Genomic DNA, 25996 nt, shown 5'->3' on the forward strand with positions numbered 1-25996 from the left:
ATTCCACAGCCATAAATGACACAGAAGACTGTGAGAAACAGACACAAGCATGTATCTGCAGGGCTCATTGTAGTGAGAGCTGGGTGTGAAATGACCTGTGGCCAAGTAAACACTAAGAGCTTAATTATAGCAGGAGTGCTAATGTTAGTGTAGACCTGCTAAGCTCATCATGAAGAGGAATAAGGTCTAAAACAGGCCTGTGTCGGAGATGCATCCCAGAATCCCACTCTGTCACTCTGCATTCTGGAAGATAAGAGCAAGTTGTCCTTTACCGCAGCTGTCGCCAGAGTGTCACCATGGCAGCTGAGCAGAACTGCCGTGTAGCAAAGATTAAAGGCAACAAAATACTCAGATAGCAACTGCCGTGATAGACTGGCATTTAGAGCAATCAAGCAGTACTGAGGATGATTCAACGCGGCACGGTACATGATGTGAACATGGAATATAAAACATAGTTATGAAATAAAATGAAGGCATTTAGAATGGCTCAGTCAAATCTGAAGCAGAACACCATTTAAAACCTGGTTCATGCTGTGCAAAAGTTCCCATGAAATTCAAATCTTCTATTGTCTGTGGCAATATAGCAATTCTTCCATTTCCTAAAAAGCCGGCAGTCTGTTTTGTTTCTGGGCTATCCTAAGCAAAAGCCATACAAGTGCACTCACACACGGTTTAAGGTTGAAGCTGGGTCAGTCATTAAGGTCATCTGTATGGACTAGGAGAAATCAGGCACATAAGTTGGAGTCAAATAAGTTCATCAATTTTGCCAGTGTTAACTACAACATGTCAAAATTAAACATCTTCTGGTATTTAATTAGCAACCCAGAAACTTAAATGTTTCAAGTTTTAGAATTCCACATTTTCAAAATAATTTAAATGGCAATAATTTATTTTCAACTGAAAAAAACAACAACAACAAAACACTATGCATTACCTTTCAGAAGTTTAGGGTTCTGTAATTTTTTTTTATATTTTCTTATGCTCACCACGGCTGAATTTATTCGATCAAAAATACAAAACAGTGAGATTGTGATGTTTTGTTTTTCTATGTAATTTATTCCTGTAATGCAAAGCTGAATTATCAGTAATATTACTCTAGTCTCTATTGTCACATGATCCTTCAGATATCATTCTAATATGCTGATTTGGTCATTTTTTTCTTTACATTTACATTACATTACATTTATTCATTTAGCAGACACTTTTATCCAAATCGACTTACAGATGAAGACAGTGGAAGCAATCAAAAACAACAAAAAGAGCAATGATATATAAGTGCTATAACAAGTCTCAGTTAGGTTAACACAGTACACGTAGCATGGGATTTTAACTAATATAATAAATAAAAAGAAAACAGATAGAATAAAAAATAAAAGAATTGAGCAAGCTAGTTATAGGTCTTTACACACACACATACATATACAATTGCATAATAAATGAAAAGAAAATAGAATACAAAAAGATTAGAAAGGTAGTTAGATTTTTTTAAAGAATAGAATTAGAATAGTGAGTGTTAAAGTTAGAGGTTCTTTAACAACATTAACAGTTGCGCTGCTTAATATTTTTGTTGGAAACCATGCTAGATTTTTTTTCTGGATTCTTTAATGAACAAAGTTCAACAGAAGAGCAGTTTTTCTGACAAAAATTGCCACCCACATCAATGCATCATGGAACAGAATTCAATGGCAATCTATCAGCATTAACATTAACATGCATGAGCGCACAGCATGAGAAAGATACTGTTGTGATGTTTGTGGACGTGGTATTGCCAGGTCACCTACAGCCAATGGCTAAATCTATTATTATCCAAGTTAATCCCATGATCTATTTCCATAATTCATGGGTAGTATTTTTTCCACAATGATGTGATGGTGGAAAACATGTAATTGTAATTATCTCTAATTATCTCATAGTCAATGCTCATGTCTCACAATTTCTTTTCTCTTTTCTTTTTTTTTTTTTTTTTTTTTTTTGTTGATCTCTATGCTTTAAATCACTACATGTGAAAATTGCCTCCTAAATCACCCATGTTTTTACAGTCCAATATAATTACAAAATCTATTAAGATAAGAGTGGTTTTAGCTACTGGAGGTTAGAAAAATAAGGTGTACACAGAGTAATATGTGACATCATAGAAAACAGTTTTCTTTGTCAAGCTCACCTGCTTTTTTGTACAAAAAAAAAAACATGTTACTACATAATAGAACTAACAGCATGTACAAACAACAGAAATTATTATATTAATAACAATACCAATAATAATATAACATTTGAAAGAAATTAACGCTTTTTTTCAGCAAGGACGTAAATGTTTCAAAATAGACAGTAAAGACATTTATAATGTTACAATTAATAAAAAATAAAACTTTTGAACTTTGTATTCATTGAAGAATCCTGTACGTTTGCATAAAAATATAAGATAATATAAGTTCAACTGTTTTCAACATTGATAACATTAAATGTTTCAGATTTCTGAAGGACTAAAGATCGTGTGACAGAAGACTAAAGTATGTTGAAAATTCAGCTTTGCTACTAGAGGAATAAATTACATTTTAATGTATTAATCAAAAAGAAAACTTTTTTAAAAAGTCATTTTAAATTGTAATATTTTATAATAATATTGTTTTTATTCTTTTGACCAAATAAAAATGCTTACATATAAACAAAAAAACATTTGAATGGTAGAAAATATATTTGCATTTGCCTAATTACTTTGCCACATTTACCTTTGGCTTTCTAATTACATGTGTGTAATCTCATAAGCAAGTGAGTCAAGTGAAAAAAAAAATTACCAGTCAAACAACAATCAAATAGAGCTGAAGAGGTCACTTGAAGTGTAATACAAGTCCAAAGAGATTGTGCTTGTGCTCTGCCGATACAAAACTGTCCCTTCAATTCAATTAATTATTAGCGACTGCTGAGGAAAAAAAAGTGGCCTTTGCCTGGAGCAGAAAGACCAATCAGGTCTGGATCAAATCAACTGTCATTTCAAATCAGGGTGAGGGATTGAACTTTTCTCCACTACCATGGCTTTTCTTGAGACTAAAACAGGCTATATATATCAGATAGACCAAACAACATTACAAACACCGGTTACGCCTATTAGCTCAAATGTGTATGAAGACACCAGTTTAGAAACAACATTTCAGTAAATGATCAACTTTGAAACAACTTTGTAAGACCAACACTTACCTGTTTTTTTTAGTTCAGCTTCCCTCAGCACAAAATACTCAAGGCTTGATCAATAACGATTTGTGTGCAGTTCCCATAAGCACAAGCTCCATGGCAGATCTCCAAATTTCATTAAAGTCAAAATGACTTGACTCAGTTTGCTAGGGAATGATTCATGGCTTAAAGGCCAATTGTGTCAGGCTCTGTTTACCCACACAGGCAACTCTGTATGGACACATCACATGGGTTGTAAAGAGCCCATCTCCATGGCAATGTGGCACAAGGAGCGACATACAACAGACTGATTTGATTATCCATTTCTGAGGTGGTTCTGCAGAGGAAAAAAACTACTCGGTCTCTTCTGATATTCTGTGGAGAATACCCTTCAGTCGGACTGCATGGCATGATCTTGCCTGCTCTCACACTTTTGTATCCTTTTTTACCAAGCACGGTTGTACAAATATGGCCGTGGATCTCTAGGGAAGGTGTAAGAGATCATTCAACTGTGGGAGAAACTCAATGCTTGTTAAAACAATAATCAGCCCTATGAGGTCAAATAAAGAAGAAATATTCAGGACTTTTTTTCAAAAGGAATTGAAAATTGTATTTTCAATTGCATTTTCCAAATGTGGGCGCATAAACTGTGACATAATCCAAATGCAATTGCAAAGCTTCCATTACTGTTAGCATTTTCGCATTCCAAATGAAAAAGCAAAGTCAATTTGCAACTGTATTTCCCATGTCTTACGAGTTATGAGCCTGTCATATTTAAAGGTGTCATATGATGCTGCTAAAAAGAACATTTTATGGTGTATTTTGTGAAATGTCTTTGTAGTTAAAGGTTCAAAAAACACATTATTTTCTACATACTGTACATTATGGTTTCTCATCTATGCCCCTCCTTCTGAAACGCGTAGATTTTTACAAGGCTCATCAGTCTGAAAAGCGAGGTGTGCTCTAATTGGCCAGCTATCCAGTGCATTATGATTGGCCCAATACCTCAAGTGTGTGACAGAAATGTTATCCCCCTTAAAGGGTTAGTTCATCCAAAAATTCTAATTATGTCATTAACAACTCACCCTCATGTCGTTCCAAACCCGTAAGACCTCCTTTCATCTTCTGAACACAGTTTAAGATATTTTAGATTTAGTCCAAGAGCTTTCTGTCCCTCCATTGAAAATTTATGTAAAACGGCCAGAGCGACAAGACAAACACAAAACCCATTATAAACATGATGTAAACATGATTTCTAGTCGTGTCCTCTTTTGGAAGGCCAAACAAAGTAGTTATGCTTTCTCAACGAAACAGAGTCACACACCGTGGCCTTGAGTGGGCGGAGGCCGGTGGCCTAGAGAAGGCGGAGGCCAGCTTGAGTGAGCACAGGTGGGCTGACTTGAGAATGGTAAGGCCAGTGGATTCTAGAAAGAGCGTCCGTTGGGCTTGTGGCAACCACATGTGATGACCCAGGGATGGACTCTGCTTCATTCATGGTGAAAGCCGATCCGGTGATCCACAGTGCAAAGTTGATGCATTTCCTCAGGAATCAGCACGGATCAGCTCCAGGTATGACAAAGCAAATATCATCCACTTTTGGAAGGCCAAACAAAGTAGTTTCGCTTTCACGGTGAAACACACAGCATCTATACGACATGGCAGCAGCGGCAACAAAAATATTACAACGAGAATAAAAGGTATGCCTTTTTCTTTGCATGAACATCTGGGCGGCGTTATGCAAATCTTCCCATATAGAGATGTGGGGGGTTGTTAGAACATGCAGTTTTAGGAGGGTGTGGACGAATCTTTTATAAAGAATATCTCTTTGGATTTGAGACTTTAGTCTTTTATCTTCATTATGCACCAAGAAATTGTAACACTCCAAAGGAAAAATTTAAATCACATCATATGACCCCTTTAAATAGCAATATTAATTACCACATTTGCCTTTTCACTCTCTCTGCATCGTGCATGTGTAAGGGAAACAGGTCAATTTAGCTCAAAGGGAATCATTTAAGATTTTAAAGGGAATTTGAACAGAATCACTGTTTCACGGCTGCTCACGGAGACACGCCTGCGGTTCAGTGAACGAGCCGTTTAACATCAAATCTGCGCTGGATACTAATATCCAAACTATAGTGAAAACACTATCAATTAGCACAGTAACAAGATCGACAGTTTAAGACATTAACTTGTAAGCACAAAACACAAGATACTTCTCTTTTCAATATGAATAAGGCTTTATTAGATAAATCTAAGACATATAAACTAATCTAACACATAAACGCACGCACACACACATTCACACAAGTTGCAGGAAGGTCGAAAGTTAGGGAAAGATGAGTTTAAGAGAATGGAAATATGGAATCCCAAGTTAACAGCAATACGTTAAATTGCATAGACATGAACAACCATCAATCACGTAATTAGCGCTCGCATTGAGTTCCTCAATGAGGTTAAAATTATATTAGATACACCAGTAAAGGTCACAGTCTGGAGGTAAAGTTACTTGCATCTCCTGTGAAGAAGGAGCCTCGGTGAAAGGGCTATCCCGAGGTCGTTGATTGGCTGGAAGTTCAGTCTCTGAAGTGACGTCTTGGGAAGCCCGTGGTTGTTGGGCGTTGGCTGAAAGTGCAGAGTCGTGTTCGCTGGTTGAAGTTGAATGGACGTTACAAAACTTAACTCAGAACACGAAACTCTCAAACGGAAAAGAAAAGCAATAAAGTTTGACGAGACTAGGTTGTGTTCCTTCTCATAGTAGCAGCAGGCAGGCACGCTGGAACCGCGCTCAAAGAACAATGATGACTACCGCATGGCTAGATGCTACAAGCTAAAGCTAGGTAGCAAAGCTACAAGCTAAAAGCTAAGAGCAGGCATGACTGATAGCACGAGCAATGCTAGAACTAAAAGCCGACATGGCTAATAGCAGCAGCTAGACTAGAACTAAAAGCTGACTAAAAGCGTGTCCAAAGTTTTTAAACTTCCTTGTTGGCCACCCCTCAAATGTTGCCTTGACCAATCAGATATGGTCCTGGGGTCTGGGGTATCATAAATCATTGTTTATCTTACCAAGCATGTGGTTCTTGCCTCACAGGGTCTAATTTTGGACATGATTCCTATAACATGATTATGATATATTTTACAAATAAATGATTGTCAGGACAATATCAAGCAAGAAAATGCGATTATTTGAATACTAGACATGACTAGGTATCCTATAGTTATCAAAAGACATACACAATAAGTGATTATACATGATAGTCAAATGTGTGGGTTACACATAAATGAATATGGAGTTAAGCAATGGAATGATTCATTCATAAGTCTTTTTTGAGTTCATTCTGGTCCATATATAATGTATAAAAAGCAGTTTCTTTGCCATTCTCTGGCAAAGGGACTTTTCTGTGAAGACAAAGGTTTAAAGCCCTTCCCCCTTAGGAATTTCAGTCTGGTTTCACTGGCTGGGGGGGGGAAGTCAATGCAAGTATTTAGCTTGATCTCCTGGGTTTACATGTGATGTCCAGCGTTGCATTCCAATCACGAACAATAAATTTGACAATCTCTTCTTCGAATTAAAATTGTTAATAATTGTTCTATTGGTGTTAATGTTGAAAGCTGTTGTGTGAACAAGTTGGTTGGTTGGTTGGTTATCTTGCTTGGTTCTTGTGGCACTAGAACTGATTTATGACTTCCTGAGGAATTCGGCTCTCGTTTCAATGCACACAGCTCTGATAGACTCTTTGATTTGTCTGATTCGACTCATTTCTGCTACACATGTAACCTGCCAGAACACAAATGGAATCGCAATTCCTTTTGCATTTGAATTTCTGATGTCTAAACGGAAAGCTGCAAATCATTATCACGGGGTGGGACTATACTACATAGGCAACACACAGGCGACCGTGCCAAATGCTATGATCAATGGGCATATTATTATATGATTGCTGGATTATTATTAGATTATTTGATATATAATAAAATAATTATATTATTTGATTATATATTAGATTGCTGGGAATTATTCGATTATTATTCTAAAAATCGCACCCCTCCCCCCGCATACACACACAAATGCCCATAAACGGAGAGATATGGGATTCACGCTTTCAATCTGTGCAATAAACTTTAATTCAGAAGATAGACTACCTTAACTCAAGCCATATAATGATGTTAACATGCTGAAACATTAATTAGGGATGCACCAATAGGATTTTTTGGGGCCAATACAGATTTTAACAGAAATAAAGTAAGCTAAATGTAAAATAACACTTCACTGCATACTTTGGATTTAAAGTTTTTCAGTTTATTAAGCACCCCCCAAAAAGGCATGAGATCTGAAAATATTTGTTTACTGTTAGTTTTAATATATGTTTTGTGTAATTTGCTATATGTTCATGATAATACAACTGAGAGAGAGAGTTTAATGTGCACTTCTCATGCTGTGTTTTGCTTAGCTCTTATGGTGATTTTTTTGGGAGTTACGAAAAGTTACAAAAGTTATTTTGTTTTTCTTTTAGTTCATCATTAGTTCATTTTAGTTTTAGTTTATCAAGCGCAAGGTTGGGTGTTCGATGCCCCGGGAACACATGATAGCCTGAATGCACTGTAAGTCTCTTTGGATAAAAGACTATATTCAAGTATAGTTTGCGATCTTTTGTTATTTGATCAGCATTAAAGTGCAGACAGCAGCACTACAATTATGCAACAGACAATATACAGCTCAGTGCCTTCTAGCAGTTAATTAATAAACCATCAGTTTGTTATATCGGCCTTTCTCATTATGTAGCCAATATGCCGAAGGTTGTCAAAAAAGGGCAATAAATATCGGTGGCAGATACATCGGTGCATCCCTACTATTAATATAATATACATAACCGTCATTTAAATTGCCTATAAAATGCACACTTGTTTTTTTACTTCTGCTTTCGAGATTCTTGATCACACGTACGCTAAAGCACTCAGCAGTACTACTTTTAAAATATTAGATGTTTGTCAGTGGTGCTCAGGATCTGCAAATCATTCACCATCATTCTATTAGTCTATTAGTGTTTTTTTATGCCACGCAAGTCTACAGTGTACTTCTGTTGTCTTTGACAGCTTTTATGTGCATTATTGGTCACTACCGCAAAGCACTTTATTCAGTAGAGGACAAAGGAAGCAGGTCAGTGGGTAATAACTTGGACTCTAGGGCCATGTACTATAGATATTGTGCTACAGACCTTCCAGAGGCTTCAAATCTGGAGTGATGGAAGCCTGGGAAAATCCTATTTCCTAAAAAGCCAATTTAGAGATTTTGTGAACCACATACCAGACTCTCCAAAAGATGGCTGCCTAAATACATCAGCAATCCTGAAAGTAGAGCCCGACCGATATGGGTTTTTTGGGGCTGATGCCGATACCGATAAAAGGAAGTAAATAAAGACTGATACCGATATATCAGACACTATTTTTTGTGTGTAAGCTATATTATAGGACAGTATAGTCAATAGTTTGGGCACACTTCCCATTCGTATGTTAAAACTTTTGACTGGTACTGTATTTAGAATACAATATATAGTCTACATAAACAGAATATATATATATATATATATATATATATATATATATATATATATATATATATACACACACGCACAAATTTTTTGCAATGATTTTGAACTGAAATGTGGTGCTCAAACACTTATAATGATGGGACAAACATAAGCCTATGTAGTGGAGGGCGGGTATTAAACAATCTAACAATACACCTTTATTATTCAAAATGAGTCTGACATCAATGTACTTAAGACTAAACTTCACTTATTATAAATAAATTGATCACAAATAGAACAAAAAATATAGAACTTGAATTAAGAAATTAAACAAGGTAACTGTGTAGGGCAAGCAAGCTACTGCCAAACCAACAGGGGCAGGTTTATGCAGGAAGCACAGCTTTTCCAAATGTAAACTTATAAAATGAATAAATAATAATAAATAATATTTTTTTCACAAACTTTGTGTTTTGTATTTTCTGGCAATCAAATGAACATGCAGAACATTCGTATTTAAATCGTCTTCAAAATTAAAAAAATAAATTGCGGGACAAACTCTGGCATTAAATACTGCATCTCTGCAGGGCAGTGTTTCTCAATCAAAGCTGCTTAGGATGCAATGTTACATTTTACCAAAGAACATTAATCAAAGCTGGCTGGTGAAATATCAGATAAAAGTTAATCTCATCTTTTGACAGAAATATGATTTTGATGATATGATGCACAACCAAGGAGTTTTATAACAAGTCAAGCGATATAAGTATCCATCCTTCATCACTTCACAGACTGCACCCACATGGACAGCATGTTCAGCTGTGACTCTTGGCATGGAGGAAGCAAACACATAATCCGCTTTCCACATTAAGAATTAGACCGGCACACATTTATCGGCACTGGCCTGAAAGCTGTACAAATCTTAAGAGAGGATGTAAAAGACATTAAATCAATGTTATGATAAGCTATACTTTAGAACAGGGGTTCCCAAACTTTTCCATTCGACGACTCAAAATATTTTAGATAAAAAAACTATTTAATATTAAAATTATTTTAAGCCTAATCTTAGAAATTATTTAAGAAAAATAATTTTATTTTAGAGTACAACTGTAAAATTTCACTACTAATATTTAAGTTTTAATTTATTTGTTTTCAGACGTTAAAATATGAAACATCTATAAAAAGTGAAACTGCACTTTGCAGTGAACTGTAATCTGCGCTGCAAATGTTGTTAAACTCATCACGGGGGTTCAGCATAGAAAATGCATTCATGGTCCTTCTGTGTGTGTAGGGGAGAGTGGAAAAGCATAAGAAAAGAAAGAAAAGAAAGTGACGTGACATTCAGCCAAGTATGGTGACCCATACTCAGAATTTGTGCTCTGCATTTAACCCATCCGAAGTGCGCACACACAGAGCAGTGAACACATACACACTGTGAACACACACCCGGAGCAGTGGGCAGCCATTTATGCTGCGGCGCCCGGGGAGTTGGGGGTTCGATGCCTTGCTCAAGGGCACCTAAGTCGTGGTATTGAAGGTGCAGAGAGAACTGTACATGCACTCCCCCCACCCACAATTCCTGCTGGCCCAGGACTCGAACTCACAACCTTTCGATTGGGAGTCCGACTCTCTAACCATTAGGCATGACTTCCCCCCCAGAGCAGAACTACCTAAATCAGTTTGGAGATTCAAATAATTGCGAAATAGGTAAAAATAATAAACAGATGTGTCTCATTTTAAATAAACAAAAAAACGAGATGACAAATCTACTTCAGTAAGAAATTTACTTTTGCAACGGTTAAATAAATGTTTAGCAATATCTTGTCGCATGTCTTAAATCACGGACTTAATTGCAAAAAAAAAAAAAAAAAAAAACACACTAAGGATTTGCAATTTGTAATTAATTATAGTAGACTATATTGTGCAGCCCTAGACTGAACTGTATAAGTGGGTGTGTCATTGAAATGCAAATTTAGCTGCAGCCAAGTGACTGTGCGACCCACCTTGTTCCATTCTGCGACAGTTTGAAAACCCCTGCTTTAGAATACCAGGGCTGTGAAGACGTAACTCTATCATGACCACATTATCCACAACAATAAACACTAAACAGGACTGGGTAGTGATACTGATTGCTCTTTAGGGTTATTCCTATAGAAGACAGTATCATGCATCATGCCCGTGACTACATCAAGAGGATTATTATTATTATCATCATCATATTATTATTATCAGGCTAGTATTATTTAGGGATGCATAGGTCAGCGGGGACTGATCCAAATCCGAAATTGTGCGCATACTATTCTGTGTTATTGTTGAGCCCCACGAAAGGCACAAAAACATGACTAAGCACCAAAAAGTTTTCATGCACTATGTTAATTTTAAAGAATATACTTATATAGAAATGTAGTCTATTTACTTGTTTTTTGCATGAATGTGTTTTACAACAATACAAAGAGCAATGTTAAACATTTTACCAGATTAAGACATTCACTTTTATTTATAAATAAAATAAATAAATGTTTAACTAGATTTTATAATATTATTGTGCACCTGTGATCTTTTGCTGCTGAATTAACCACTTACCTAGTTTATAATAGTATTTTTGTCATAGGTTATGATTATATATTTTTTTCAGTTGTTATTTATCCTTAAAATTAAGTTGTCTATATATATATACTAGATTGTGTTTAACAAACAAAAGTGTGATGATCAGGTCAACACAAAGAACTATAGAAATTCTACATTGAAAATAAAAAACACTGTATCAGATTGGATCGGTATCGGCAGATACTCTGAACTTTTTTGAAAAAATGTTATTGTTGCATCCCTAGTATTATTGTCTAATATCAGGGCTTATTTTTTATTTTTTTTTTTTTTTATCATTTTCTTTCTTTTTTTTCTTTCTTTTTTTTTCTCTGTGTTTTTGATTTTAGAGATGCGAAGCATCTGACCTGTTACTATATTTGGAACTATTTACGTTGAAGAAATAGAGCAAAGTACAGGAAGTACTTGTTTATTGAACTGTTGTATTAAATCAATCACATTTGCAAACTCCCTTAACAACTATTAAAAGCTGTCACACAAATTATCGCGTTCTGTGGGCGCACAGAAAAATGAAAGCACCCAAGTGAGTTCTCAAAACTCAAAAGCACATGAAAATGATACATTCCTTCATCTGTTATCACGCAATAAGCGCGGAACCTGCGGGAATGAGTAGAATTATCATTTATAGCCACAATACCACACCGAAATTCAAGTCCTGCTCTGTGTTCTCTGCTAATAACCCGACTGTGAATGATGTGAGTGCTGTCATTATGTTATCACCTAGAAGCGGTGACGGGGATGATTTTTGGTGTACCGGCATAACAACAACAACACGCTACATGTTTCTTTTCCCCTCATTTTTTCCAATTGACGAAAATCCATTGTTGCGACTGAAAACTTTAATCCCTGTGTACAAACATACTGGATAACTCATGAGAAACACCAAAAACTAACAAGCAATCAACAAAAAACCTGAAATCATAAAGTTGCGTTAAAGCTCACACCTTAATGCATAATTGTTTCAGTGGAGAAAATAAGGTAGAAACTAAAAGAATAAAAGATCAAGAGACATTTTAAATACTTAAAATTCATGATGAAAAGAATAAAGATGAGTGAAGAAACAGCAAATCCTGGAACATGTAAAGCCCTGGAGAGAGTATCTGCCCACACAGAGGAACAGCTTCAACTTTATAAAACATGATCTGCCCACACAGTTCAGTGTTCTGGAGCTCATAACTCTGTATGTGTGATGGACGGACATGGTCTTCCTATATAAGCAGTGGCTCTAGCTCAATTACACACCACAGACCAACCTATTACCCACTTAATCTATCACAAAGACTCAACAGAAGAGAAAGACTGACAGCTCTTATTACTTTCCAAGTACAATGGACCACACACAGATTCAACCATAGCAATGCATTAGGAGCCTGAGCTGTTCAGAAATGTATTATTGAAAAGAGATCTTGAGCAGGACGGTCTCTTTATGCATTGAGAGCATAGGCCTCCTTACCTTTTAGACTGTCCCTGGGGCACAAAGTCAGCCCTAGCTGTGTAGATGAGTGAAGTGTGCAGGGATGGAGTGATGGAACGAAAAAGGAGACAAAATGAACAAGTAGAGGGGAATGACAAAGATGACTGAAGGTCCCAGTATGCACCGCCACGCTCCACTGCAGACAGGGCCACGGTGACCCTCTGACACTGCACGCGGTTAGAAAGGAGACTCTTGCTAAAGAAAACAGATGGAGTGACAACGAGAGGAAATGAGAGAAATGGGGCCACCCACTATTTCATAAGGAGAAAAATGTTCCCATTTACAGGCTGGCCAGTGGCCACACATTCAGGGATTTACCCTACTGTGAAAGCTGTGTGTGTGTGTGTGTGTGTGTGTGTGTGTAAGAGAGAGATAAACATCTTCAGAAAGACAGAGAAGTTAGAACAGAAAAAACAGCCCTGCTGTAAAACCACGAGGATGATCCTCTGTTATATCACGAAACGAATAACAACACAAGAGAAGGTGTTATGAGGTTGTAAAGAATCTCATACACACACACACACACACACACAGAATCAGCACAGTGTTTGTGTGCCAGTGATGACTTGCCTTGAATGCTGGCTAGGGAGGTAAGGATATTACTTTAAGTACAGGGATGGGCTTCTTCTTTGGGACTGTTCATGTTTAGAAGTAGACAGACTAAGATGAGGCCAGAGAAATCCGATTAAACAACCCCCCCCCCCCCCCAAAAAAAAAACAGCTGTTGCGAAATATGACAGGAGTGTGTCTTAAGGCCCGTTCACACCAAGAACTATAACTACAAAGATAACTATAAAGATAACAATATTAGTGTCCACACCAGCGAACGATATTGTCTGTGTATTCTAAGCGGACGCGCGTCTGCTGCTTTAAATTCTCGACCTCGTTACAGCAGGATTGATTCTGATTGGTTGCCAATGTTTTTATCGTTCATCAGGAAAAGAAAATCGTTCTGAAAGTGATTCCAACGATATCGTTTCTCTTTGCATTTATCGTTATAGTTGTGGTGTGGACTCCGCTGTTTAATATTGAGAACGATTTTTGGAACTATATCTTTATCGTTATCTTTATAGTTATCATGCTTGGTGTGAACGGCCCTTTATCTGTACTCTGAGGCTCAAAATCAGTCAGGGGACAACAGCACGTCATCACAATCAAGGAGAATTATTTGACGTTAGGTAAGGTAAAATTTTGTCCAGTAACGATAAAACAGTATATTATATTTATTGCTGTTATGTTGATACACTCCAAAATATCTCGGAACAGAAATTATAATGTGACGCAAGCATTCTTAGCTTCATTATCATTATCTTATACAATCCGCTATCTCTTTCAGGTCAACTATTATAATGGCAGAGCAATTATCATTCTGTCTCACCCTCTGTTTCTTCAGTACAGATGGCAAATTAATCCTCGGTTGTCAAACTAAACCATTTAATCAAATTATATCAAGAATGTTCAGAGTCATTGGCGAGTCTAGCCAAAATGCCACAGCAATACAAGTTAACCCCTCTTGATTCACAAACAGAGTCAAAATGAGAGCCATATGGGTACCTGAAAAAACAGGCAGACAGGTGTGTTGTGTAACAGTCCCTACAGGAAGGCAGCACCTGTCAGAAATAAGTGTGTGCTAAGCACTGAGAGACTGAAGAGACTTCATGCCTGGGTGGCAACAGCATCACTAATCAGCTCCCACACGGACCAACTACCTGTGCCTTCACTCCATCTCTGAAGACTAAGACAGCTGTACAAAAGAAAAAAAGCATAAATGCATTTATCCCTCAAATGCATGTATCTTCTTGTTCCATACGCTGGTGGTCTACAGTCATCTTTCTCCCTAAAGGTGGAATTAGTTCCGCTTTCTGGAGCCTGGCTTTCCCCCTGTTGAAATCTGCTCCAGATGGTCGGAGGAGACGAGCTCAGTGGACCAATCTTTGCAGGAAGCCGATCACAAAAAGAATGAGTGATGTGACAAATGCTTATATGAAAGAAAATGGTGAGTGATTCTGGGACGTGACAGATCTGGCTGCGTTTGGCTCGGGTTAAGAGAGAAGAACTGAATAACGTGACGTGATCGAAACGCTTCGGTACTTAAGAGTGTCAATTTCAGCCAGAACTTTGCAGCTGCTATTTTGCATTACAGTAAGCAGAAAAGCATTAGATAATATAAGCAAGTGGAATTCAACCCCCTAGGCTGCATTTGGAATAACCACAATGCTAAGATTAGAAAAAAGAAGGCCCAGATTTTGATGAGGATGTGATATGAACTAACCCCGTTCTCGTTGTTCGTGTCTGAGCTGCTTCCTCCTCTCCTGCTGGGCTGCTCCTGAGACTGCTGGCTCCCTAAGAGTGGATAAATAAAATACAATGATTCTAGCAACAAAAAAACACTTTCAGTTCTGAAATATAATCATGAATGAACACAAAAAGCATCTATGTACATCCTCACAAGACTGGAGGAGAAGTTTAAAAGCCCGTCTGTTATTGCCATGTGACACTGGGAAAGGAGCTTGTGCTTTTAGTGGATTATTTCCACTTTTTCCCCTCCCACACACGGGGCTTCAGGTTTATGCCTTAATCCGTGTAGACACTCACTACAAGCTACTCCTGCCTACAATGATAGGAAAAATCTCACTGGGATGTGAACAGAATGATGGGATAAAGAAATGGAGAAAACACCCCTAAAAAGAATCACATACATATAGCAGCATTAAGCCTGTGTTATACTTTCCACACATAAGCAATCTGGACGCATACACAGACAGCACAGATGAATCAGTGATTTAATCTGTCCCTTCTGATTTAAAACAGTGAATAAACTTTTTTTTTGTAATATAAGATGTAACTATATTTTAAATGTATTCATTTATTTAGATTTTAAACATTGAACAATAGTATAACCAGGATTCATCTACCTTAGGTTATTTTTATCCAATTAATCAAATAAATTCACAGATGATGAAAAATAAGCCTGAAATATTGCGCAATTAACATTTTCTAAATTTCCATTTTGCAATAGTTTCATTATGTTATAATAGTCTCAATTTGAAAGTAATTAGTTACACATAAGCTGTCTGAATGTGTTTGTACATGTCCAGTAAAGGTGAGTGTGTACAGAGGCGAAGCAAGGTGTTTGATTATATAACCAGTAACACATTACTTAAATCACAACAGCAGTGCTGAAAAAATTGTGCATTTTTGTAGCTTAATTAATTCTCAGTTTGAGATATGCTTGGAGTTCATTTCAACTATATCACTTAAATATGGTATCTGATATGATTTAACTGTGGTACTATTTTCCCAGTTGACAATGCCTTGCTCACTGTAATTTGAAGGCAATGACACTTTCAAAGCTACTTTGAGATCATATGTTTTGTAAAAAAAAAAAAGCACAACATAAAGGAATCGGGAACAGAACTCTGCATTGTTCAGCCAGGATGTGCTTGTCTCTTTCTTTCTCATTTTGAAGGCCACTGAAAAGGGAATGAAACACATTCAGCCACTTTCAGCCAATGAGAGGAGAGCGGCAGTGGGCGAGACGTGGCCTGTAGCCAGCCAAGTGGGAGTGTTCTCACCCTGATCGCTGCTTTCAGTGGGCGAGTCTTCGTGGCGTAGGTAAAACTTCACCTCCTGCTTTCTGGGGCCCCATTTCTGCAAGTGCTCATACATCATGTGGTCAAAGGGTACGGCTCGCTCTGGAGAGGGGAAAACATAAGACATGGCATTAAAACAACAAGCCACTCTTATTTTAGAAAGGTCAGAAACATAATTTTTTGTTCCTCTGGAAAAAAAAAATTGTAAAAAGATGAGGAGATAGTGTGTTCACAGAGCGAGCAGGAAAGAGATCATCTCCTGCTGAGAAGTGTTACACACTTAAAGACACACCTGAAGAGAAAGAACAGAGGAACAAGATCAAGAGAACAAAGAAGACATGAAACTGAATCAAACGTGGCGTCCAGCCAGAAGACTGTGGTGGGGCTGGGTGGGCAACAAAGACATAGAGGGGGAAAAACAAAATTTGGATATTGCTAACAGGTGAAGGGACATCTGGAAGCCTGGCAACCATCCAAAGGGGAATCGGATAAAAAGACAGAAAAACAGAAGAAAGTATGAAAGTGGAGAATATCAGAAACACACACAGGCTCTGCAACATTAATGAAGAAAGAAAGAGCAGCCAAATTTAACCTAAAAACCTGGAGCCAGATGTTTCAGCTAAATGTAAAAAAGGTTGACAATCTTTTACTCATGTAAAAGTCACAGCCATGATGCTACGATGTTGTGGGTGGTTGTTTCAAAATAGTTGCTAAGGTGGTTGCTAGGTGGATGCTTAACCAAAATTAAGAAGCATCAAATTATTTCATAAAGACATTGTGTAAGTAATCCATATGAATAGATGTTAGTTAAAATCAAAGTTTTCGGAAGATACACGCTTGCTTTATTGATAAACAGATTTCATTTATGTTTTATTCACATAAATAGAGCAAACGAAATATGCTAAATGGAAACTTAGCCATACTTGATTGACCCGTGACAACCAACGAGGTTGAGTTTCCGTTTGCCATATGGATTACTTTTACAAACTATTGTTTTTTTACTTTTTGAAGCATCAACGCTTAGGTTGTGTGGAATTTGAGTTGAACAGATTTGAAATGACATGAGGATGTGTAATTAATAACTGAATAATGATTTTTGAATGAACTGCTCAATGAAGTTGTGAATGTTTTAATGATCAATTAAATAATAGATATTTTGAGAGTCTCAGAGAAAAGCCTAAACCGCTAAAAAAACACAATAAAAGATTTGGCAAAATATCCACTTAGTAACTAAACACTAAGGTCGAATCTTGTGTGATCCATCACCTGCTGTAAAATAACTTGGCTCATCACAATTTCAATGACAGATGCACTTCAAGATGAAAGGACAAAGTGCTGATGGAAGGCCTTGTGAAAGGAGGCTCCCTGAGTAAAGATAACATTTCTGGCACACAGCTGTTTATACAAATCACTATCATCAAGGGAAATGGAAAAATGAAGGGGAAAAAATGGACCCATCTGTCAGAACAGAAGTAGCAGTTATGTCTGAAAGGACTAAGTGAGCGTGTTTTTCTTTGCAGCCAGATTTGGGAGCATCTTTGAAAGAATAAAAGCACCGAATGTTTTTTACTGAAAGAAACCGCCAGAGTGGGAAGGTGAGAAAATCAGAGGATACTGGAGTCTGTACAAATGATTTCAAGAAAGGCTGAGTGCTTTAAAAAGTGTAAAATATTGACGATGTGAGTATAAGAACTGTAGTCAATAAAAGACTAATTCATATCCTGCAACAGTCATTACCTACAATTACTGTGTTCACTTGTTATAAACTGATAAAGAGGGATGAGATTACAAACATTGTTATAATGGGGAACTCACCATTTCCACGCCAAACCTCGGCCAGGTGGCAGCCGCTTTCTCCAGGCTCCTTACAGAACTCCACCACATCACGACACGTCGTCTCTGGAGTGATGGGCACCTCTGTCAGCGCCTGCTCCCCATCACTCAAATACACCGTTAAAATCATCTGGGAGACAAAAAGAGACAATGGTTTTTATATTTCATACCAAAGACTGAAGAGCAGGCATTCACAGTCACCCATAAGTACACAAGGGGGCAGTGACATTGCTCAAAACAACTCAAACGGCATCAGTCATGGATTAATTAGCTATTTAGTTATTATAACTTTACATCTTAAGTTGTTGGATACAGGAAGCACAACTATACAACACATTATGGTTGTTGATGAGATTTCTAGACCCTCCCCTCAATTATAACAGACTCTAACAGAGGGAGGAGCCTGGGCCTGTCAGATTGATAGTGACTGACAGGTGTGGTGAGCTGTTAGTGCTGCTCTAAGTGCAGTGTGACAGAGGAGAGATGGATGGTTTGATGCAAAAATGAAGAGAGGAAGATCAAGAAGAGGAGTGACGTAAACATTAGCTCCCTAATGAAAAGAGGAGAGCATGATCGTCTACTGTCTGCTATATGGTACTGTACTGCCACTTTCACGCAAGTATTTCAACAAACACACTATTCCAAACAATGTACCTTTACCATTCTTGATATGAGTATGGAGTAAAAAAAGGACACTTCATGAAATGTGTCACTGCGCAGCTTAGCAGAGAGTAAACGACAGATTCATTACATCAACATCACACAATCATCTCAACCAGTCACAACAGAGGTCTGTGATACGGCCTGTATGACACGTGACATCTTTCAAGACAGACAGAAGCACATCAGGATCACGTGGCTGAAGAAACCTTTTTATGTGTTACACATTGAGGGATATATTTATTTATTTGACACCCTGCTGATCTTGAAGAAATGAAGGGTCTGTAATTTTTATGGTAGGTATATTTTCACGGATAGAGACAGAATGCCAAACAAAAACTGCAGAAAAAGCACATTATATAAAGGTTCAAAATTGATTTGCATTTCAGTGAGTAAAATAAGTATTTGATCCTCTAATTCTGAATTGATCAGCGGGGGATCAAAAAAATATTCCCCCCACTGTATAAGTCTAAAGTGTCACATTACCTGACATAATTCCAAATAAGAAGTAAGCCTGACCTTTGTGTGATGCTGAGTCTTAAGAGAAAAGCAAGTATGTCCAAGACAACTTGATAAATGGGTGTTTTTCAGCTATGGGTGCTTTTTGCCTGAGGTAGAAAAGTGTGTTTGAAAAGAGTTTAATATGAGTAATATATTACTGGTTACCAAGTCAGATACCATTTCCATCACATCACAAATGATGTAGTGTTTTTAATAATATTCTGTAATGGAAATTACATTGTATAAATATGTGGACTAATCTGTCTAGTCAGGGCTTATTTTTTATAGCTAGCTAGCTAGCATGTATCCTAAATATACACATTCGTACATGACAAATATTTACAGCTAGAAAACACCACAAATATTCTGCTCACATATATTTACCTCGTCTTTTCATTTTCTTCACAAGTCGCGTGAGATAAAATACTTAAATTACTTTATAAAGAATTTTCACACACTAAGCTGTCAAGTTGATTGTTTTCAGGTCATTTAGAAACAGAAAACATTACAAAAATAATGTCACAAAAGATTTATATTCTTACAAAACCCATCCAAATGCTCCCTTCCTCCAAAGCATCCAGATATGTTCTGTTGAAATGAATGGAGGGCAGTTCAAAACACAGGTGTGTAGGAGAAGAAAGGGCTCTTGCGCTGAAGCAGACCTGTCAAATGTAGAAACACCATAATGACATTCTTTTGTGCATAGAGTTGAAAGAAACAATTGGATCAGGTCGGTTTCAGTGAACTCTGTGTGGAGAAATACTAGGACCGAAATATTTAGGCCATACAAGGTTTTTCAAAACACCGAAATGACTCTTGTGTATTCACGCAACAATAGATTTTGTGTGCCGCAACACTAGAATGGAAATATGTAGGCCGTGCACAAAGAATGTGTGTGAAGGGCAAAGAAAAGGTGAAAACTAAAACTGCAGGGAGAACAAAACACTCAAGTGCAAATGGGTCTAAGTGACCTGCGGAGAAGCTGGATAATCTGAGGAAAGCCCCTCAGAGAAGATTTAAAACACTGCAAACACAAACATGGAACATGGATATTGGGTTCACAAGAAAAAAATCAAACAGGACTACTATCCTTAAACACTAACTAAAAACAATTTAACCTACAAATCTACAAAAGAAAATACCTAGCTTGGTCTAAAAGATTATTCCGTGTACCTTTACTCAGTGAATATGCTGTGTTGCTGCTGAATACAGCACAACAAGAATTTATTTTGAGTGGAGTCTGTTGTCTAGACTCAATATGAAATGACTGTTTGTCACAAAATGGAACAAAGACAATAAATACATGACTATTGCATTTGCCTCACTGACTTCATACAAACAACAATAGCGTCTGATTCACAAACAAATTGTGCTTATGTTCTGCCTTTAATAAATTGACCAGGAATTCAAACAAAAGCATTTTTTGATCTGAATCAGAATTAATGACTCACTCATTTGAGTGGTTAATGATTTAATATCTGACTCACTTACTGCCCAGATTTAACTCAATTTAATTAAATATTCCTATTCCCAAAAGAGTTTGTATAATAAAATAAAATAATTAAAATATACTAACATATACAGAAAAATAAAGTATATAGTAAGGACCAATATGAGAGAGAGGTTGCAGGTGCTGCAAAAACAATACTGTAGAAAACACCTGTCAGCAAGGAGTTGGCATTGTGAGAGAGAAATGCACTTTGGTTCAGCTTGTTGAAAAATTCCCCATGCCTGACAGATAGGTTTGTCATTGTTGTCAAGGTCTCAAGCAGTGCAGAGTAGTGCAAGAGAAAAACATTTTGCATTCAGCACACGCACTGTTACTGCATCAAACAGAATGACACGTTTATCTGAGCACCGGCACCAACCGCAGCCAACTTCTGCAGAAGTCACGCACACAGAGTGCTAGATAAAGTCCCAATGAGTTATATTGTCAAAAGGGATTTCAGTAAACAACAAAAGCGCACATCATTCATCAGGAGTGTTCTGGGGTTTATTGTTTTTTCTTCTAATTTATACACTCTACTGATCTAAAGTAACGCCATTAAGATCAAGTTTAGTTTTAAAACATAATTTGTAATGAGGATGAAGACAATTAAAGTGGTTTATAAAAAGAAAGGAGTCTGCTTTATTGGATGAAATGGATCGGATTCAGAAAGCTATATGGCAAGAGAAACACACAAGAAGGCTTGGTAGAACGCTGCAGCCCAGAATTCTACATAACACACATCAGATTTCCACAGAATTTAAAAGGACTTTCTTTACAATGTCCTACACATACCCTGTTCCACTATCTATTAAATATTTATTTAGTAAAATACAGACAATTGGCGGCGCATGGAACACATTTAACCGAAAAATTTAAATTAACATGCACAGAATGTGAAAATAAGACATGGAAGAGAGATCTGAATTTCCGGATACGGAGCACAAAACAGGCAAAATGAGGAAGGACTAGGGTAGAATGGGAATGTGAAGTGTAGAGGTATGAAAACTTTTGTATAGCCAAGTTTGAAGTAATGAACAGATGTCCAATTTGAATAAGACCACAGATGAAAAAATGGCCTTATTTTCTAGTGAAAATAATCAGTTGATTTCTGAAGTCTGATCTTTCCAGCTAGTTGACAGGAGGTGCAGAAATCCCCGTCTCAGTTAGTGTGAAGAGCATCAGTTCTTGGCTGGTGACTGTATGACACGCATTTTGTCCTCACTCCAGCTCAGGTTCCTGCTTTTCATCAGAGGAGAAACACTGTTGTGTACTTCTCGATCTCTTACTGCTTTTACAGGATTACGTCCGCTCTGAATTTTGTGCCCATTCACACCGGATTAAAAATAAATGGTGTTTTAGAAGGTAACTTTTACAGAGCTAGTCGCAGCAATATACCTCTTTAGAGCATCACAATAGAAACAGGAAAACTGTTAATACCAAGTCAGAGAATTACAACCAATTGTTTTGCCACACAACATACCATTTTAAAGGAGGAGGTTTTGGTTTTGTTTTTTTCCAAAAAAGCATCAGTTTGCAGCATCTAAATGTAAAAATCCTCTTTGTGGCACTAAATGACCAAAACTTTAAATCAGAGAAATGCGACGAGAGATGCACCAAGGTACATTTGAGGTTATTTTAGTTAAAAATATAAATATGGATCCTCAAAACCATTAAACATAAGCCTAAACATTTTATTAAAAAGCTACACATAGCACATCAATTTTTAAGCTCTAGGCTACATCTAAACCATTCATCTGCGAGTATCTGTAAGAACCAGGTCCTGCAACATTATCACCAGCCGCCTTCTTGCATTTGTGTAATGGAGAGATCTGCTCGAGTAAACATCCAGCCTACTGGTTTCAAATCTCATAAAAAATGTCTTCAAATGCTGAATGCTAAAGCTGATTTCGCTTGAAATACTCAAGCGGGTCAAAAATACCACAACACAGCAGCACTCCAGAAAATAAAGCGGAAACGAAAAAACCTGCATGTCACAGTTTACAATCTTATTCTCTTGAAAAGTGCATAAATGTTACCTAGGAAAACCGAATTCTTCTTTTCAGCATGAGAAGCAATGTATAATTCAGATGTCCAGACAGTCAACTCTTACTTGATTAATCTGAACAATGAAAATGAATAATCACCAATTCTGCCAGCAGAGACGAGAACATCTAGACCCCCAAATTTGTGCAGGCCCCACTACTCCCCTCCCCTGTCGCTATATTAATATGTCCAATCAGATCCATAATGCTATAGCATTTATATTAAGGGCAATATGACAAATCCAAGCAGAAATAGACGGAAAAAAGAAACCAATGACTGTCTTAGTAAATAGTGTTTGAAACCTTGCAAGATATTGGTTACTTTTAGACAGGAGAACTATACATTTTTATGATTAAAGTTATAGTCTGATTGAAAGGCTGTACTATTCTGTATGTACTATTCAAAAACATCAGCAACAATTTTGGATCAAAAAATAAAGCAGCTCATATGGTGAGGTCGCCACTTCTGAGAATATTTAACATAAAATTCTCACTAAATTAAAATAAAGAATGTTTCTAGCACTGACTGACTCCCTGAACTACTTATTTCAAGAAAAAAACCTAAATAATTTTGCTGTCCAGCCGTATCTGAGAGGCACAGGTTAGTAACACTTTCCCCCTCTCATCTCTAAGCAGGACATCTATTTGCATCACCTTTCCCCACTTAGATGCAGTCCGTCTTCTCCTGGCCTCTCTCTTCAACTGCCGGGCATGCTCCTTACTCCAGGTTTTATCTCCAGGTTTGATAGACAAGCTGACCAGGCCTCGAAGAACAATAGTCACAAACTTCTTCATGTCGCAGGAATCGCTCGTAGCACTACAGCAAACACATCCTTTGAATGGGTCTCGTTCAAACCCACTCAGCAACAGTAGCAGGCAAGGGTTCCCTGCAGTGAAAAGCCTTCAGTAGTCACGCTAGCTGTGTGACTGCTGAGAGCAAGAGAGCGTGTGAGTGAGAGAAAAGGAAAATCAGAGGAAGACGACGGAGGGAGGGTGCTTCTCTCATCAGAATTGTGAAGGGTGCATCATCAGGTCCCCTACAGAATAAGGCTCCCTTGAGAAAGCAGATGGTGCACCACTGACCGGAAGAGGCTGATGGGTGCATGCCGTAAAGGATGGGACATAGATCAGACAAGGATATCATGACCTGTAAAAACTGTGAGTGTGAGATGTTACAAATCAACTAAACCGCACAGCACACTGATAATCCCATGATCAAACTATACAGGTTTACTAACATAAACATATGTGGGAGATTTTCCCAATCTTTTGAGATTATAATTGCCCTGATAAAGTATAAGTGAATCATAACATTTTTGCAGTACTCAATTATACTCCAAGAAAATTTACTACCAACAATTCGTGATTCTTAAACCGGAACCTACACCGAAACAATCTTCTACTTTCAAATATGAAAAAAGATGTGTTTATGTATTACTGATGCTGCCATGTTAAAAGGTTGAAGAGTCATCAGACGTTGTTACAAAACCTAATAAGATTGGCTCAACTTTATATTTATACAGGCAGATAACGCTGTGAAATGAATATAATTAAATTCAATCTGCTTTAAAGGAATAGTTTTCATTGTTTAGTCCATAGAATAAATAATAGAGTTTTGGGGCTTCATTGACTTTAATTGCATGGACAAAAAATTGTTAAAACATTCTTCAAAATGTCTTCTTGTGTTCAGAAAAATGTGGAACTACTGAGATGACAATGTTCAATTTTGGGTGAACTGCTCCCTCAAGAACCATCCGCTCTTAAGGTTTATTCAAAAATTCATTTGTCTGCATGTGCATGTTTAATATGACCTTTACAATGTTCAGTAATCTGAATGCCTCCTCAAAAGAAAAAGTGGACAATGCATAATGTATGATGACATCATGCATTCAATGTCACTGGCGGCATGAACAGGACGTACGGCTACAAATTTAATTTATGCCATAAAATCATAAATGTAGATCATTTCTCTTTATGTTGTAGTTGTGTTTATACATTTTAATCAGCAGACCTTCACTATGACATCACAGTTACATGTTCACTCACTGCAAAAAATATTACCGTAAATAGAAAATTGTGTAACTTGAGATCTAAATGGAGTGCTGTAATCAGCCCATTATAGAGAGGGTTGTGTGGACTAAAATCTTGGATGTTTGTTGACATCAGTGACGTAATGCTATGAGACTCTGGGTAAGTCCATTAATCAGTGTTAATATGACCTAAAACTGATTAAACAACTGTTTTGATTCCAGTTCCAGTAAAAACTCACTACAATTATGATGTTCTTCAAAGACAGCTCTGTCCCAAAGCTGAAATACCAAGTGCTTCCATGAAAACAGTTAGTTACTTAACATAAGGTCCAAATCATGCTTGTTGGCCTCATTATACTTAAATAATTCAGTTTAATTAATAAAAACCCAAGTACCCAGCTCCTCAGTCCTTCCAGATTCAAACCCCTTGTGACGGTCACCATTCATATTTGAGAAGCTCCTCCATGCAAAGGATGACAGTTAAGCAGGAAGCAGGAAAATGAATTTGTAATGATCTCAATGGCAAGAAATGAAGGAGTAGGAAGAGAGGCAAAAATGGATGACATGAAACGGCAACAACAGCTTTTGAATAATTACAGATTGATTGTTTTATCTTGTTTTTTTAGGCCAGACCTTTGTCAAGTTCCACAATGCATGTCAGAAATGTATTAGATATTAATCAAATCCAGTCATAAATAAATGTAATCCGTGCAAGCTGTCTGTACCTATAATCTTTGAAATATCTGCACTTCAATGCAATGCAAAATCAAACGTGATAACATATTCCAACAGGCTTAGGCACCTGTAGCCAGATATCACTGAAATATGAGCATTTAATTTCTACGCATACCATAGATATTTTACACTGTCCAGGTGATATCGATATTGTATTGTGATGAGAAAAATAAAATTACGGGCAAAATATTTTAACCTTATACGACTAGACAAAGAGAGGGATTGGACACAGACCTGAAGATACTTTTTTTATTGTTCCACTGTTTTTCTCAAAAAGTGCAAACTTGTAACATGAGGTAGACCTGTATGAATTAAATGTTGTGCGTTTGAGTAGGTCAGTGTAAC

The 25996-nt window shown here is 37.2% G+C and overlaps 1 protein-coding gene across 2 annotated transcripts in view; it reads right to left on the reverse strand.

Annotated features, from left to right (window-relative positions):
* LOC127983645 (apoptosis-stimulating of p53 protein 1) overlaps positions 1–25996 on the reverse strand; it is a 53192-nt gene that overhangs the window by 18458 nt on the left and 8738 nt on the right. For both annotated transcript variants that reach the window (XM_052585845.1, XM_052585844.1), the window contains exons 3-5: positions 18177–18324; positions 16344–16463; positions 15041–15111 (exon numbers count right to left, since the gene is read on the reverse strand). In XM_052585845.1, the coding sequence (XP_052441805.1) occupies positions 15041–15111; positions 16344–16463; positions 18177–18324 (339 nt within the window). The remainder of the gene's footprint in view (positions 1–15040; positions 15112–16343; positions 16464–18176; positions 18325–25996) is intronic.

The sequence above is a fragment of the Carassius gibelio genome, chromosome B20, assembly GCF_023724105.1.
Source record: "Carassius gibelio isolate Cgi1373 ecotype wild population from Czech Republic chromosome B20, carGib1.2-hapl.c, whole genome shotgun sequence".
NCBI lineage: Eukaryota > Metazoa > Chordata > Actinopteri > Cypriniformes > Cyprinidae > Carassius > Carassius gibelio.